This window comes from Lissotriton vulgaris, chromosome 5 (assembly GCF_964263255.1).
Source record: "Lissotriton vulgaris chromosome 5, aLisVul1.2, whole genome shotgun sequence".
NCBI classification, from domain to species: domain Eukaryota; kingdom Metazoa; phylum Chordata; class Amphibia; order Caudata; family Salamandridae; genus Lissotriton; species Lissotriton vulgaris.
Genome location: NC_141693.1, coordinates 15,624,389 through 15,641,123, shown reverse-complemented (window position 1 = coordinate 15,641,123; position 16,735 = coordinate 15,624,389). Strand labels below are relative to the sequence as shown.

General features: G+C 47.7%; 1 protein-coding gene across 1 annotated transcript in view; it reads right to left on the bottom strand.

The window, feature by feature from the left end:
* LOC147710001 (saoe class I histocompatibility antigen, A alpha chain-like) overlaps positions 1-16,735 on the bottom strand; it is a 323,941-nt gene that overhangs the window by 16,122 nt on the left and 291,084 nt on the right. Inside the window, exon 6 of the mRNA XM_086919304.1 lies at positions 13,341-13,370. Within this exon, the coding sequence (XP_086775430.1) occupies positions 13,341-13,370 (30 nt within the window). The remainder of the gene's footprint in view (positions 1-13,340; positions 13,371-16,735) is intronic.

Genomic DNA, 16,735 nt, shown 5'->3' with positions numbered 1-16,735 from the left:
AACACAATCTTCGAGGGGGTCTACAACCTGTGAGACTATATCTTTTAAGTCCTCGCACAAGCCCTGATAAAATAAAGATGTTCTCTTTGCCATGGGCCATTGTGTCTCTGCTACTAAGCGGTTAAAGGAAGCCACATAAGCCAGAAGATCCTGCTTACCCTGCCGAAGCTTTAGTAATTCAGCATCGCTTGCCTGCATGAACGCATGCTTGGCAAACAGACTATGCATCTGAAGCTTGAAGGCCGGAAAACTACTTAACACAGCGTCATTATTTTCAACTAAGAGAACCGCCCAACCAGCAGCAGTACCCGAAAGATATGAGATCACAAATGCTACTTTAGTAGTATCGTCTGGAAAAGCGGTTGGTCGACACATAAAGTGCAAATGGCACTGGTTCATAAAGATAGCATATCTGTCACTGTCCCCGGAAAACCTCTCGGGAGCTGCTAGAGGCACCGGCACAGGAGTGTTCACAGTAACAGACAAAGGAGAAGGAGACCCACTCGGCCCCCCACCCCTCTCATTTTTAAATGTGGCTGGCTGAATCACGGGGGTCTTAGCCCTTACTGAGGGATTCCTCCCTCTCCTCTTGGTGTTTTCCTTCACCTCACTCAGTGTCACTCACAACTCATGATTCTCCTGACGAAGGGATTGGACTTCACCCTGAGTGCTAAGGCCTGCATAAGCTCCTGCATCAAAGAAGCCCCTCCCGCTGCCTCCTCAACCATTCTTCACTAGGGCGGTGTATCAATTTGTGGGCTTGGTTTTCTGTTCCGATGCCGACCAGCCAAACACCGCAGGAGTGAAGAACGTCCCAATCCCACACCCTCGCCGTGACCCCCAACACCCACGAATAAACCGGGTGGTGGAGAACACGACACCCGGAGAACGTGGGTAACAAAACAAGGGAACCCAAGGTCTTGGGGGAGACAGCTCGTCACATCCGGCTACTCGACAGCTAACTGCTTGACTCAGACGAGACCGCTATGAAAGAAAAAGGGACAAGGTTAGACACACCCCACTAATAATGCCAGTGCCACGTACACACACAAACCACCGACCTCCCTGCTTACCCCAGTTAACAAACGGGAGTGGCTTGATACGAAACAGGAATACTTCCACAGCAATCGTATTGGTTCCTTCTTGTGTAACCACAGACCAACCACGCCCCCTCGGGAAACACCGAAAATGTCAAAGGGGGTGGAATACACAATGAAAAGACAAAAATAGGGACAGGGGGAAAAAGGCGTCAAGGAAATTCGAAAGACACCCAAAAAACCCCTGGACTTTAAAAGAACACGAAGGTAGCGCAAAAAACAGCCGTTATTCAGCTCCTTTGTGAAACCACCCAAAAGACACACAACAAGATGGTTTGAGTACAAAAAGGGTAAATAACGGGGCATCAGAACTATAGAAAACGCAGCCGCGAATCCCAAAACGTCACCGAAAGATTAAAAATAGGTCCCCAATAAGGCTCTAATGGAGCACAAAGATAAGGAACAGGGGAAAAGGGAAAAAGGGGAATCAAAATCCAGCCCTTAACAGAACCGCTGGAATTGAGCTCAATGGGAAGGGAACAAGGTGGAACAGGAAAACACACGGCAAGGGACCATTCAAGAAACCAAGCACCTGTTTCCTGTAGGCAGGCCCTTTTAAAGCGAGCCCTAGGGAGCGTCCATAAATCTGCATATGCACTTGGCACCAAAAGCTAATACTAATGATCGGGAAACTAGACAGAAGGCACCAGCCCCCCCTGAACCCCAACATGGGAGTCCTGCGTTCTCCAGGTGTCATGCGTATGGTTGTATTCATCATGGCCTGAAAGTCCTAAAGGTGGTGCTTTGAAGCACTCTGTAGGGATCAAGGGCCATATGTGATGTAGGTAATACCGAATAGGATCGATAATAACGAATCGGTAAAAACCCTAAGTTACCGACTCGGAATTACCGAAACAATGAATTCCGAATCGGTAGAAACGATTCGGTAAAACCCCCAAATATGCTATGTAGCAAACCCCGTTAATACCAAATTTGGCCAAAATCGGTAATAACGATTCGCTATTTACCACGTTTCAGGAGCATGTGGTAATCAGGAGGAGTCTATATAAACAGACCCAAAATGCATCTGTATGAACACAATGGCAGGCCTCTATCTCATAGCAAGGCGCCTACGCCTGAGAGCAGCAGGAATGAGGATCTGGAGACGTGAGGAGCAGGTGTACAGAGTACGCATCACTCTGTTCCAGTTGACAGACGCTGAAATACACGAGAGATACAGATTGCACCCAGACACCATCCTGGAGCTAATACAGGACCTAGCACCCTATCTGGAGCATCAGACGCCAAGGGCCCACGCAATCCCCACCCATGTCCAGGTACTCTGCTGCCTGCACCTCCTTGCATCAGGAAGTTTCCAGGGTGTGATAGCAGCAGTGGGTGGAGTATCACAGAGCTGCCTATCCCGGTTCTTCAACACCTTCCTAGACGCCATGATGGACAGAATGGAACATTACATATCCTTCCCCAGTACGCAGGCGGAGCTGCAGATAACCAAGCTGGAGTTCTATCAACTTGCCCACTTCCCCCACGTCATCGGCTGCATCGATGGGACCCACATTCCCATCTGCCCACCTGCAGCAAGTGAATACATTTACAGGAACCGCAAATCCACCCACTCAATCAATGTGCAGGTGATCTGCAATGCCAAACACATCATCACAGACATCGTGGCAAAATACCCCGGGAGTACCCACGATGCTTACATCTTCAGGAACAGTGGCATACATACACGTCTGCTTGCTGGTGAATTTGCCGACGGATACATACTAGGTAAGTAAATGTCACACACCCTGATGTACACCCTGCCACAAGCTGTTGGTCACACCAATCAATGCCACTTACTTCTCTTCATAGGTGACAGCGCATATGCCCTCCGGCCGTATCTCCTCACACCATACCTGAACCCAACCACCCGAAGGGAGAGGAGATACAATGTGGCACATAGTAGCACACGCAACGTGGTGGAGCGCACTTTTGGTTTGCTCAAAAGCAGATTCCGTTGCCTCCACAAAACAGGAGGTGCGCGTCTGTACAGCCCCATCAAATGTTGCAAGATTATTGCTACGTGTGCAATGCTACACAATATGGCCACGAAAAAAGGAACTACAGTGGAACTAACTGAGTCAGATGACGAGGACGAGGACAACCCTCAGCCAGAGCCCAGCGCGGCTGGTGCTGCTATTGAACATGATGGGAGACATAGACGGGCAGAGATAACATCACACTATTTCTGAGTGAGTAACGACACTGAGGCATTTCAAATTACATGTACAGGTGTTTATTTGGCACACCTCCAGCATTGTGAGCAATGTCCAATTGGACATGGGTTACATCACCCATCACATGCATGTGGACAGCCAGTGTCCTTCACTTCTTGCGTCCCCGTGCTGCACGTGCATGTTCCCCATCCACACTGACTTGTGAGTTGGACCGTTCCTGTGCTGGGACAGTACGTCCACTACGCCCCCTGCACTCGGTGGGTGAGGGTGTAATGCTACCACGGCTGGTAGCCTCCTCACTGTCCCCCCCATTCCATATTTGAGGCCTTCACATTCTGCATGAGCTCTAGCACTGAGGTCATGGACACCATCCCCCTGGCCACATCCCTGCTGCAATGCGCCATCTCCTCCTGCATGGCGATGGACCGGCGACACATCAGTGATGTTGTAGTGGCCAGCCGGTTCACCGACTTGGTATAGTCTTGGAGTCTCAGTCTCTGTCGGCGCATGCCAACACGGTCCTGCTCCAGCTGGCTGCAGAGGTTGTCCACCGAGGTTGCTACCCTCTCCATCCCTGCAGACATATTCTCCCCCATGGCACTGATACCCTTCTCCATCTTGTGCATATGTCTGTTAATGTTTGCCACCTCCCTGTGTAACGACTTCATCTCCCTCCATTGCAGGCGCTGGACCTTCAGCATGTTGCCTTCCAGTCCATCAAACACACTGTCACCCTGCTCAAATGCCACTGGACTGTCAGGCCTTGCCCTGCGGCGTCGTGATGAGATGTTCGCACGCTCGGATGCTGAACCAGCCCGCTCCCTGTTGGATCTCTCTACGATAGGACTTTGTTCCCGCTGGCTGCCCTCCTCCTCCGACGCCTCCATCTGCTGGAGGGTGATCACGGCATGCCTCCTGCCTGACTGTGGTTGTGGTGGTGGTGGTGGTGGTGGTGTTGGTGAACGTCGCAGTGGTGACTGAGTGAGAGGGGATTGCGGCCCTCTCTGGCGCTGTGGTGTTGTCTGTGGTGGAGGATTGGCTGGCTGCGATGGCGCAGAGCTGGTGTTCCCTGTAGCCATGCTGTCTTCATCCTGTTCACTGCCCTCTGACCTGGCTGACCTGCCTCTGCTGCCCTCAGCTGCACTGCGAGATGACTCGCCTGAAATGACACAAATGTAAATATTCTCAATGCTCTGTCTGCAATGCCATTGCATTAAAGTACATGCCAACAGTGCACAGTGGTTATCCTGACCTATCCAATTCTATTACCATGCTATTGTGTTAGCTGCCCTGACAGTCCTGATCATGATTTCACACTGACTACATCACCCAGAATGCATTGCAGGTAAGCAGTAAGACATGGTGTGGAGTGGGAGCACTTTTACCACTATGGGGGTTGGGGTTGGGGAGGGGTTAGGGCAGCATGCTGGGCATGCTTCTTACCTTGTTTTCTAGCTGCTCTGGCGGAGCTGTCTGCGTCTCCTATGCCACTCACACTCTCCCGCTGGATGGTGGACTCCACCATCTGTTCCAGTGGTGTTGGTACTGGGGCTCGATTTTTTCCTCCTCCAGTTTTCCCTGCCAGCCTATGTCTCTCTGCCATACTCTGTTTTGCAGTTTTTCTGAGGTCGTACCACCTCTTTCTGATGTCCTCTATGGTGCGCAGGGTCACACCAATGGCATTTATCTTGTCCCGAATGCCACTCCATATTTGCCTCTTCTGTGCGTCTGGCACTTGGTGGGACTGGGCTCCAAACAGCTTGTGGTACTCATGGGTGACATCCTCGATCAGGATCTCAAGCTCCTTGTCGCTGAACTTTAGTTTTCTTTTTCTTTCACCTCCCTCCTTCTCCTTGTCCTGGCTTGCCATTTCAATGCTTGTTCAGTGGTTTATCTATATTTTTTTCTTGGCTGTGTTGCTGCTGCCTCCTCAGCTCTCCTGCCTGCCTGCCTGCCTCACAGTGAGCTCCAGGCCCTGTGCACCTGGCTGGGTGTGGCAACTTCCTGTTTGGGAAGTAAATGGGTGTATCAGGATTGGCTGATTCACCAAAACTCTGTTTTTTAAATTACCGAATCGGTATTTCCGATTTTGGGTGTGGATTCGGTAACACCGATTCGGTAATAGCCTTTCGGTATGTATTTTTATTACCGATCTGTTCACAATCGGTATTTAATACCGAATTGCAACGAATCGGTAATGTTTAATGAATTTTTACCTACATCACGTTTACCTCATTCTTAATACCGATTCGGTATAAATCGGTATTAAGGAGTCGGTATTTGCAATTTACCTACATATGGCCCCAAGTGTATAGTTGTAATGCAGTATTATGAAAATGTGATGCGCTCTAGGAGCACAGCACTTCTCCTCCTAGACCTCTCTGCCGCCTTCGACACCGTCTGCCACTGCACACTACACGCACGTCTCCACGCTGCAGGGATCCGAGGCAAGACTCTGGATTGGACCACCTCCTTCTTCTCCGGCAGAACCCAGAGCGTCAGCCTCCCCCATTCCGTTCCAAAGCCTCCGAGATCATCTGCGGCATACCCCAGGGATCCTCCCTCAGCCCAACGATGTTTAACATTTACATGGCCCTGCTCACACACATAGCCCGACAGCACGACCTAAACATAACCTCCGATACCGACGACACTCAGCTGATACTCTCCCTCACCAAGGACCCCATCACCACCAAAGCCAACCTCCACGAAGGAATGAAGGCCGTCGCCGACTGGATGAAGACCAGCCGTCTGAAGCTGAACTTAGACAAAACGGAGGTCCTCATCCTCGGCTCCAACCCTTCAGCCTGGGACGACTCCGGGTGGCTGACGGCACTGGGGGCAGCCCCGACACCCACCAACCACACACGCAACTTGGGAATAATCCTCGACTCAACGCTTTCAATGACCAAGCAAGTCAACGCCGTCTCCTCCTCCTGCTTCAACACCCTTTGCATGCTCCGTAAGATCTACATATGGATCCCGACAGATACAAGAAAGTCAAGTCAAGTCAAGGACATTTGTATCATGCACAAATCACATCCGAGGAGTCTCATGGTGCTTGCAGACGGCTCTGACAAGAGAAACAGATGGTCTAATATGCAAATAGCCAAGTCTTTAGCTTTTTGCGAAAACAGCTGTGTTCTGGAATAATGCCGAGATTAAGAGGCATTTTATTCCATGAGGCAGGGGCAAGGAAAAAGAACGTACGCCCTCTGTTTCTGGAGGTCGATATTCTCCGAGGCGTCAGTCATGACTCATTACTAGATCTCAATTCTCTTTGAGGCAAATACCATCTTAACTTTTGAGACCAGTATTTTGGCCCATTTCCATATATGTGTTTGTGGAGAATTCGCTTTTTAACCGGAAGACAGTGAAGGCTTTTTAAACAAGGGGTCGATGGGGTTCTTCGTGGAAGATTGAGAGTCAGCCGGGTTGCGGTATTCTGAAGGACCTGGAGTCTGTTCAAAAGATGTTCATTTATGGATAAAAGAAGTGCATTCCCATAATTCATTCTGTTTCTGATTAAACCCTGGACTAGGGGTTTCCGGGCCTCAACAGGGATCCACTTAAAAACTTTCCTCAGACTACGCATTAGTCCAAAACAGGTGCCCACAATGTGATTGATTTGGTTTTTCATGGATAATTTATTATCCATGTAAACACCCAGATTCCGGACTGATTCCTTGCGCGTTGGACAGTTTCCCAGGTTATCTGGTCACCAGTCATTGGTCCAGCGTTCTGCAGCTTTACCAAAAAACATAATTTCTGATTTGCTGCCATTTAACTGAAGGTGGTTGGTGTTCATCCATTTCTCAACATGGATCAGGCAGTTTTTGAAACGTTGTTTGGTTTCATTTGGATTTGGACCCAGTGGGACTAAAATCTGTGTGTCATCAGCATAGGACAGAACATCAAAGCCATAGACTCGGATCACTCTGGGCAGAGGTGTCATATAGACATTGAAAAGCGTTGGGCTAAGAATCGAACCCTGAGGTACACCCATCCTTACAGGTCTTTCATGTGCAACGTTCCTTTCGATCTGGACAGCTGTTGTATCTACTGATAGGTAGCTGGAGAACCATTTTAAGGCGGCACCTCTGACACCAATCTCCCATAGGCCTTGAATTAAGATGCAATGGGAGATGGTGTCAAAGTCTGCTGACAGGTCGAGCAGGACAAGAATGGCTGATTGGCGCTGATCTAGAGCCAATCTGATATTGTCAACAACCTCGACCAGTGCTGTCTCTGTGCTGTGAGAGTCCTTAAAGCCCGATTGCAAAGGGTCTAGGAGTCATTGATTTTCGAGGTGACTCACAAGCTGTTTGTTAACGAGAAATTCTAGCATTTTTCCGAAATAAAGGAGTAGTGAGATGGGTCGATAGTTTAATAAGATGTTAGGATCGGCCGAGGGCTTTTTTAGGATTGGTCTAATTCTAGCTGCTTTCCATATGGTAGGAAAATCTCTTCCAAAAGTCATTTGTTAAAGAGACCGGTCAGATGTTCTACCAATACAGGAGCAAGTATGGAAAAGAGTTTAGGGGAGATTTGATCAGTGGTGGACCCAGATTTTATTTTCAGCCCAGCCAACATGATCACATCACTATCTAGTCTTTCTCATTTAAAACATATGGCAGGTCTGGAGACAAATTTGTCAGAACTTCAGGCTGCATTGTGTTAGAACAGAGGTCTTCAAACTTTTGGATGCCGAGACCCCCCTGTCAACATTTTCCAGCGTAAGGACCCCCTCCTGACAAAAATTTCTAAACCTCTAGGTTATGAGGATGGTGAGGACCAAATTATGCGACAGGCTTGACTAAATTGTGTGAGTAGAAAATTTAAATAATGTTCTGTGATGCAGCGTATTTTGGGGTAGTATTGCTTTATTATTTAGAACTTTTTTAAACACAGTAATACTGAGGAAAGATTGCACCCCATCAGTTCTAATTTATAACCAAAATACAGCAATGAACATCAGAAAGATGTCCAGTCAACCTCTGTGAAGGGCCTCCCAATCCGCAGGAATACGCGCTGCCACATTAGAAGCTCACCTGGCCCATGAATTCCCTCACTACCACTCACCAATACACCTCATCTCTCTATAGCACCTGTCTGGCAAACATTTCATTTTTTTATAGCGCTACTCATAGTTTACTCACACTCAGTTCTGTGAAGTGCAATGTGTGGGTGACAAGAGTGCCCATGTGACTGCACGGTGAGCGATGTGACAGTGTGAGAGCAGGGTAAAAGGAGTGACTGCAGGGTGAGTGAGGTGACCATATAATTTTGGGTTCGGCTGTAAGTGCAGAGTGGGACGAATTAGTGCACGGTTAGTGATGGCCTTGTTTGAGTGAGCTACAGATTGAGCAGTAAGGGGGGGACAGGTGAGTGAAGTGTCACATGAGTGCAGGGTGAGAAGTGTGCTCGTATGACTGCAGGGAGAGGTACTGAATGAACAATGCAAGCGAATGTTTAGTGCAGAGTGATCACTGTGAGAGCAGGGTGAGCGGGTGAATGTTGTGTGTGCATGGTGATCAGTGTTAGTGCAGGGTGAGTGGGTGAATGTTGCGAGTGCATGGCGATCAGTGTGAGTGCACTGTGATCAGTGTGAGTGCATTGTGATCACTGTGTGTTCAGGGTGAGCTGGTGAACGGTGTGAGTGCATGGTGATCAGCGTGATTGCATGGTGATTGGTGTGAGTGCAAGGTGATTGGTGTGAGTGCAAGGTGATTGGTGTGAGTACATCGTGATCAGTTTGAGTGCATGGTGATCAGTGTGAGTGCATGGTGATCAGTGTAAGTGCATGGTGATCAGTGTGAGTGCATTGTGATTGCTGTGAGTGCATTGTGATTGCTGTGAGTGCATTGTGATTGCTATGAGTGCATTGTGATCAGTGTGAGTGCATTGTGATTGCTGTGAGTGCATTGTGATTGCTGTGAGTGCATTGTGATTGCTGTGAGTGCATTGTGATTGCTGATTGCTGTGAGTGCATTGTGATCAGTGTGAGTGCATTGTGATTGCTGTGAGTGCATTGTGATTGCTGTGAGTGCATTGTGATTGCTGTGAGTGCATTGTGATTGCTGTGAGTGCATTGTGATCAGTGTGAGTGCATTGTGATCAGTGTGAGTGCATTGTGATCAGTGTGAGTGCATTGTGATCGCTATAAGTGCATGGTGATCGCTATGAGTGCATGGTGATCGCTATGAGTGCATGGCGATCAGTGTGAGTGCATTGTGATCACTGTGTATGCAGGGTGAGCTGGTGAACGGTGTGAGTGCATGGTGATCAGTGTGATTGCATGGTGATTGGTGTGAGTGCAAGGTGATTGGTGTGAGTACATGGTGATCAGTTTGAGTGCATGGTGATCAGTGTGAGTGCATTGTGATCAGTGTGAGTGCATTGTGATCAGTGTGAGTGCATTGTGATTGCTGTGAGTGCATTGTGATCAGTGTGAGTGCATTGTGATCAGTGTGAGTGCATTGTGATCAGTGGGAGTGCATTGTGATCGCTATAAGTGCATGGTGATCGTTATGAGTGCATGGTGATTGCTATGAGTGCATGGTGATCGCTATGAGTGCATGGTGATCGCTAGGAGTGCAGGGTGAACGTGAAAGTGAAGGCGAGAATGAGAAGTGAGTAGTCTGAAAGCAGGGTGCATTCCCAGAAACTTGAAGCGTAGGGTTTCAGATATAAGTTAAACTATTGCTATAATGGCATTAATCAGAGTTCGAGGGTGGAGGAAATAAATAATGTGCTCATCCTGCAATAAACTTCCAGTCTAATGATTAGGGTTACCAGCTCATTATTTTGATGGCCCAGAAACAAGCAGTCACCGACAGCTGTAATTTTTGCACTTATCTGTGAATACTTAGAACAGCAAATATAAATTGAAAGCACTTTTAATTGTGTTCTAGAGATGCCTCAATGATCCATGACTATTAATTAAAGAGAATAAAGACAGAAAAGTTACATAACTAATGAATACATACTTTTTTATTTATAACTCAATTTAGTGTCAAGAGCAGGTCTCTGCAGGATCTTTAAACACATAGCAGGCATGTTTCTTTTGGCAACCCAACTTTATATTTATTTTCATTAGATGCATTCTCACACTACAGCAGTAAGCGTAAAAATACAAATGTAAGGAATAGGCAGAGTGGGGGCCCAGGGGGTACTGGAACCATTAAAAAACTAAGCTTTGCCGGAGATATGACTCCAGACACTGCCCAGCCGAGGCCCCAGGAGCGCGAGCTGCACTGCAGCAGCCCGGGCTGAGACACAGGATGGGGGAGGAGGGGGGCTGAAGCCCTGGAGGCAGAAGTGACACTGTGAAGGCGCGACCCCCTTTGCATCGCTCCACGGCCCCCCTGGGGGTCGCGCCCCACAGTTTGAAGACCCCTGTGTTAGAAGGAGGCGGAAAAGAGAGATTAATGGCAGTTCTATCCTCAAAAAATTTCGAAAGAGCGTCTGTCCACTCTTGGGAGTTCGGTATTTCTAACAAGTTTCTGGAAGAAGTGAATTCTTTCAAAATTTGGTAGAGTTCTCTGCTTTGTTTATCCGTTCCATAAGGAAAGCCCTCTTTGTCGCCTTCATGTCACTCATATATCTGGAGTGCAATATTTTATATGCTTTTCGGTCGGCCTGGTCTTTGCTTTTTCGCCACTTTTTCTCAGCAGTTCTGCACAGAGACTTACTGGTTTTTAACTGCTGTGAGAACCAAGGGGCAGTTCTATTCTTACACTTGACTTTACTCAATGGGGCAATTTTGTTGAGTGCTATCTCTATAGCCTTTTCAAAATTTCGTGCTGCTACACTTGCACTCATGGGTGGGGATGCCAAATCAAAATGGAAATGTTTAAGAAACGTAGGTGATGTAATTTTTTTCAAAGGCCTGTGCAATGTGAGCTCGCTTTTCGGTGCTGCTTTGGTTTGGGCCATGGAAAAAGTAAATTTCAGTAGGTAGTGATATCTCCCGAGTAATGGAATAGGGAAGGCTACCATAATGTCAGGGGAGTTTGAGAAGAGAAGGTCCAGCGTGTGGCCGGCCTGATGTGTAGGGCCTCTGACCTTTTGAACAAGATCCAGAGTGTGCATGTTAGAGATTAATTTTTCAGTATCCAGATTAGATTGTATTTCCGCATGGTAATTAAAACCACCAATTAGAAGGAATTTATCGGAGGCCAGAACGTGTGGTGCGATGATCTCAAGTAATTTGTTTGCAAAGTCTCCTTTGGCGCCAGGAGGTCGGTATACTAAGGCTCCTTTCCAGACATTATTTGGAGATCCCTCAATTTTGAACACAATAATTTCTAAATGGTTAGAAACAAAGTTTTCTAGACTGACAATGTTAACCTTGTGGGAGGAAGCAATTAGTAGGCCGCCCCCTCTACTATCTATCCTATTGAGTCGTGTTATTTTGTACATAGGAGGGAAAGCAGTGTGTACGTCGGGAGAGGCATTTTCGTGCAGCCAAGTTTCGGAGACCAGGCAGATATCCGGAGCTTCAGAATCAAGAAGTCTCCAGATTTCAAGCGCATGTTTTGAAATTGATCGGGCATTAAAATATATGGAGTTAAGTTGTTTGACGGATTTGCAAGTACTAGAAAAGTTTATGCTAGGAGATACAAAGGTCTTAGTCTGGTTAAGAAGGGGAGCAAGACGAGAGATATCAGGACACCTAGCTATTTCTGCTATTAGGGTCTCGGAGGGTTTAATCAGGGTTGTATTTATTTTATTTCTTTCTTCACCAGAATAACAAAAATCAGTCATGATTTCGAGTGTATGGAACTAATAAAGGCAACAGTACATTACCAGATAGATAGGTGTAGGGGTCCTGGCGGCGGGCGGTGTTCGGGTGTGGACGGGCGCAGACGGGCTTGCCTTTGGCGCGCCGCTCGCGCATCCGTTCGCGCTTTCGCTCCCTGCTCCTGTTTAAATAGGAGGAGAGCAAAAAAGGACTGGAGCGTTAAATTATGCTTCCGGTAGTGTAGCCGGAAGTGTGGTGCCTAAGAGCCGATCCTCCGTACAAATGGCACAGGCCGTGATGGACCGGGGTCTATGGCAGATGGAAGAGGCAGAAGAAATAGAGGTGATGGTCTTTGTAGGATGCAAGATTAAAAACAGTGAAAGCGTGAGTTAAAAAACAGTTTTCCTCTATTTTTCAATTATCATGTAAACATACCAGCATTTTCCTATCCGATTTATGCAAAGAACAAACAGCGAGAGCCTCAGTCAGAGGCGCCGCTGCCAGACAGTTACCCAGGCCCTCGTCAGCAGCAGACTCGACTACGGAAACGCCCTCTACGCGGGAGCCCCGACCAAGCTCATCAAACGACTACCACACATCCAAAACGCCTCGACACGACTGATCCTTGACGTACCACGCCACAGCCACATCACCCCCCACCTGAGAAACCTGCACTGGCTCCCTGTCAACAAGAGGATATCCTTCAAGCTCCTCACCCATGCACACAAGGTACTCCACAAGACCGGCCCAACCTACCTCAACAGACGGCTCTCCGTCTGCATCCCCAACCGCCAGCTACGTTCCGCCAACCTCTCACTCGCCACCGTCCCGCGCATCCGAAGAACAACCACCGGGGAGATCCTTCTCCCACTTCGCCGCCAAGACATGGAACACCCTCCCACTGAGCCTACGACAGACCCAAGACCTGCTGACCTTCAGGAGGATACTCAAGACCTGGCTGTTCGATCAGTAGTGCCACCGCCCCCCAGTGCCTTGAGACCCTTGCGGGTATGTTGTGCGCTTTGCAAATGATTGATTGATTGATTGTTTTTTAAAAGTGCTGTTTGATGGTGGGAAATCTATCAAAAGTACACAGAGACATCTTGTAAACCCATCCCCTCCACCCCATGGATGTTTTACTGACAATAAGCAGTTTCTAACACAGAAAGACTTCCTGGTTTCACTTACGATGTTCTGGTTTCTTTGCCAATATTCCCTTCACTTCAATTAACCATCATGAGAACATTCTGTGTCTTCTCTTAATCACTCTCAGAGAACAAACAAAACCTTATCACAAACAAGTCAGGAGTCACTCACCTCGCTTTGCTGCAGTGTAGGTAGATTTTCCTGAAAAATAAAACACATTTCATCAGTGTTAAGGTTACAGAAGACACTCAGGCGGTCCTCTCACTGGGGGATCACAAATCTATACTACTATTATAAAGAGAGAACTGTGTCCTTTGAGCCAGGTAAACTCGAAAAGTACACCACCAATCGCAACACCCAATACATCGTTGGAAAGGGGGGATCCAGTAGAAGGACATAGGATATAAAAAAATTACAAAATAAACGTTTAAAAAAAATAAACAATAAAAAAAAAGTAGTCCCTAAGAAGTAGCGCCGGCCGTGTGCGCTAACAACGTGGACGTGCGTGCTGACATCATCTAGCGTGGGGAGGAGCGGCGAAGTCGGGCTGATAGATGAAGGCATAGATAAATGTGGCATAGAATCCGGGTGAGTAAAGCTGCATTTAAGTTGCACCTTTCTGTGCCGAACATTGTCTGTCTGGAAATACTGTGATATATATTCAGTGAGGTCATAAAGCGAAGAATGTTCTTTTGCTGTTGCAGCTGCTGGGTAGCCTCCACACGCTCACACTTTGCTTTAATGGTTATATTTGCTTTCATTCTCTGACCGCAGTGCGCTGTCTGCTCAGTGTTACTGCTCACACGCTGTATGTTTGCCTTACTTAACGGAGGGTTGTAGGGCTTGACATGGTTGGTGAACTGTGTAAGACACTTGGAAGCATAACTCGGGTTCCAGTAAACGGACCCAGCAGATGCCTTGCTGGAAATGTTCGGAGCTGTTCGGCGTCCTGTGCAGCACAAGTGTCTGTGCGAGGGGAGGGGGCAGCTGACGCTGGCTGAATTGTAACTGTACTATCTCATGTGTAATAGGAAGGGGCCAAGCTGAGAGCGGGTTAAGCGTGTTTATGTTTTAAAATTATTTACGGGGCTCTGCGCTGCAGGAAGAACTCATTCTATGACAGTTTTTGCAAATCTGACAACTGAAGACCAGCTCCGGCTTTACCGCTGGTGGAGCCCCGTGCGAGAATCTCCCCCGCCACCCTCACTCCCCCCCTCCCCGCCTAATGGCGACGTTCTCCGCGGATTCCCTCAGTAACACCCTCCAGCAGTGCGCATAATCTCTCCATATAGCCCCTCTATCACATGCATTTTATTTATTTTATATTACTATGAATACCACTGTAGGGCGTCAGAGCACTTTACATCACACCAACAGATTATAAAGAGACAATGAACCATACCTGTGTAAATCAGTCTACATGTAATGTTACATAAAACAAAGAGGATTAAAAGGTGATGGAAACAGCTCATCCACATTAGTAGGCAGTACATTTTCAGAGTGTTTGGTTTGGAGAGGCGCAAACTCAGGATTTAAAACGTGCTACAGTGGTTGGGTTTACTAATAAGAATGTATTTCTCCCAAAGTAACCTTTTTGGCAACATTAGGATAATGAAAAACATAACACTCCAGCCTATACCATGATGATTGTTTGCAGCTCTTTGGTGGCAGTTCATAGGTCGCTGTCATATATCAGGATTGTAACTTATGAAGTGCAACAACAAAAGGATCTCTGTGATGAAAGCAGTAACCCACTGAGCTAACCACATAAAATAAAGTTCTGTGATCTACATGGTGTACGTTCTTTGCAGTAGGCATGTTAACCCTCGGCATTCCTTTATGATGAGTCAAAACTGTCAATAGGTAAAACTCAATCTCTCTCCAGCAGGAACATTAATCATCAGAGTTAGCTTGACATGTTTATTGTTTCCTGAAAATTGCTGGACACACAAGGAACTCTGCAGCCGTTGCTTTTAAACCCATAAGGTTTTTCTAAACACAGCACCCCCACTCGTGGTCAGGGCCAGGTGCAGCTGCACTGGTCGCATCGCATTAAAGCCGGACCTGCTAATGACTCATTTCATACCACAACAGCAAGCATTCTTATCCGAGATACACGGTTCTTACTCCCTCATCTCTTTATCACATGTTCTCCCCGTCCAAATATTTTGGACCTTAAGCGCTGGGAGTAGGCGGAACGTGTGTGTCTGACTGAAGCGCTGGGAGGAGGCGGAACGTGTGCGGCTGAGTGAAGCGCTGGGAGGAGGCGGAACGTGTGCGGCTGAGTGAAGCGCTGGGAGGAGGCGGATCGTGTGCGGCTGAGTGAAGCGCGGGGAGGAGCTGTGAACTGTGTGTGGATGATTGGGGGCCATGAAGGTGGCGGTAAGGCAGATTGGGGGCCCTGAAGGTGGCGGTTGCACTGCGGGGGACCCCCGGACAACGTCGGGACGGGCTGCGGCCCTGAAGCAGCCTTTTGCTCGCGGACAACGTCGGGACGGGCTGCTAGTGTTTATATAAGGAGGTTGGAGCAGAGAGGGGTGAGGGAAGTGCAGCCTCAGGGGCTTAGCTTAGTCAGGAAGATTTGGGGGTGTAAAGCTCACATTTCCCAACTTAAAGTAATGAGCCACAGGGTGAATGTGTGACGTGACTATGGTCAGGATGAACTGTTCCCATGAGAAGGGAGGGGTGTGGCGCAGCGGCCAGAGCGGCTCACTCAGGAGCACGGGGTCACGGCTCAATCCCCGGCGCCAGTAGCAGCTCAGCTAGCCTCATGTGACTCTGGGCAATAGCTCACTTAATCTCCCTGATGGCCTCCAACACCTTGAAACACTTAGTGGTGAGTAGGTGTGCTTTACGAATACGGAATTTTGAATTTAGGGTCAATAGTGAATTGCATTAGGTAGGTCTTTTGGGCTGATTTAGAGTTTGCTGGACATATACTCGGTAGCAACCCTCCAAACTCAAGGTGTACTCTCCTAATTTTGAGTTTGGCAGACCACAGGTTTTACGCTGATGGGGTTAATTTTACAGGTAAGGCTTCCTGCGACGACCTGATGGAGTAGGTGCCATCAGAAATAAGCCATCTGACCCTATGTTTTTTTTACTTTTGTCACTACCAGGTGAACCCTGGTGGTGAGGGAGAGTAGAATGAAGAAATATTACTCCACTCCATGGAAGTAAATGGTTGTGTTGGGCATTATTTTAAAAAAATACTTTGGGAATTTGTTTCTGAAAAACATAAAACTTTGGAAAACTCCAACAGCCAGTCATCATGTTGGACAGAGCCATCTATTAAATGTTTCCTACAATGACAGCAAAGGTCATGACAGTGGTGCCTGACAAATGTATTGCAATGTCTACATTTGGTGGGAGGAGTAAAGGCAGTAAAGTTCTCCGCCAGCCCTTCTGCCTTTACTATGTCACCTTAATCCTTAATAAGGCCCTAGTTTAGAGTGACCCAGTGGGAAAACAACAATGCTTTGGATTACTACATTTGTTTCATTCCCTTTTGGGTGTTTGGTTGTCCGTAGGATGCCTGGAAACCGGAGCGTGGCGCAGCTTTCCAA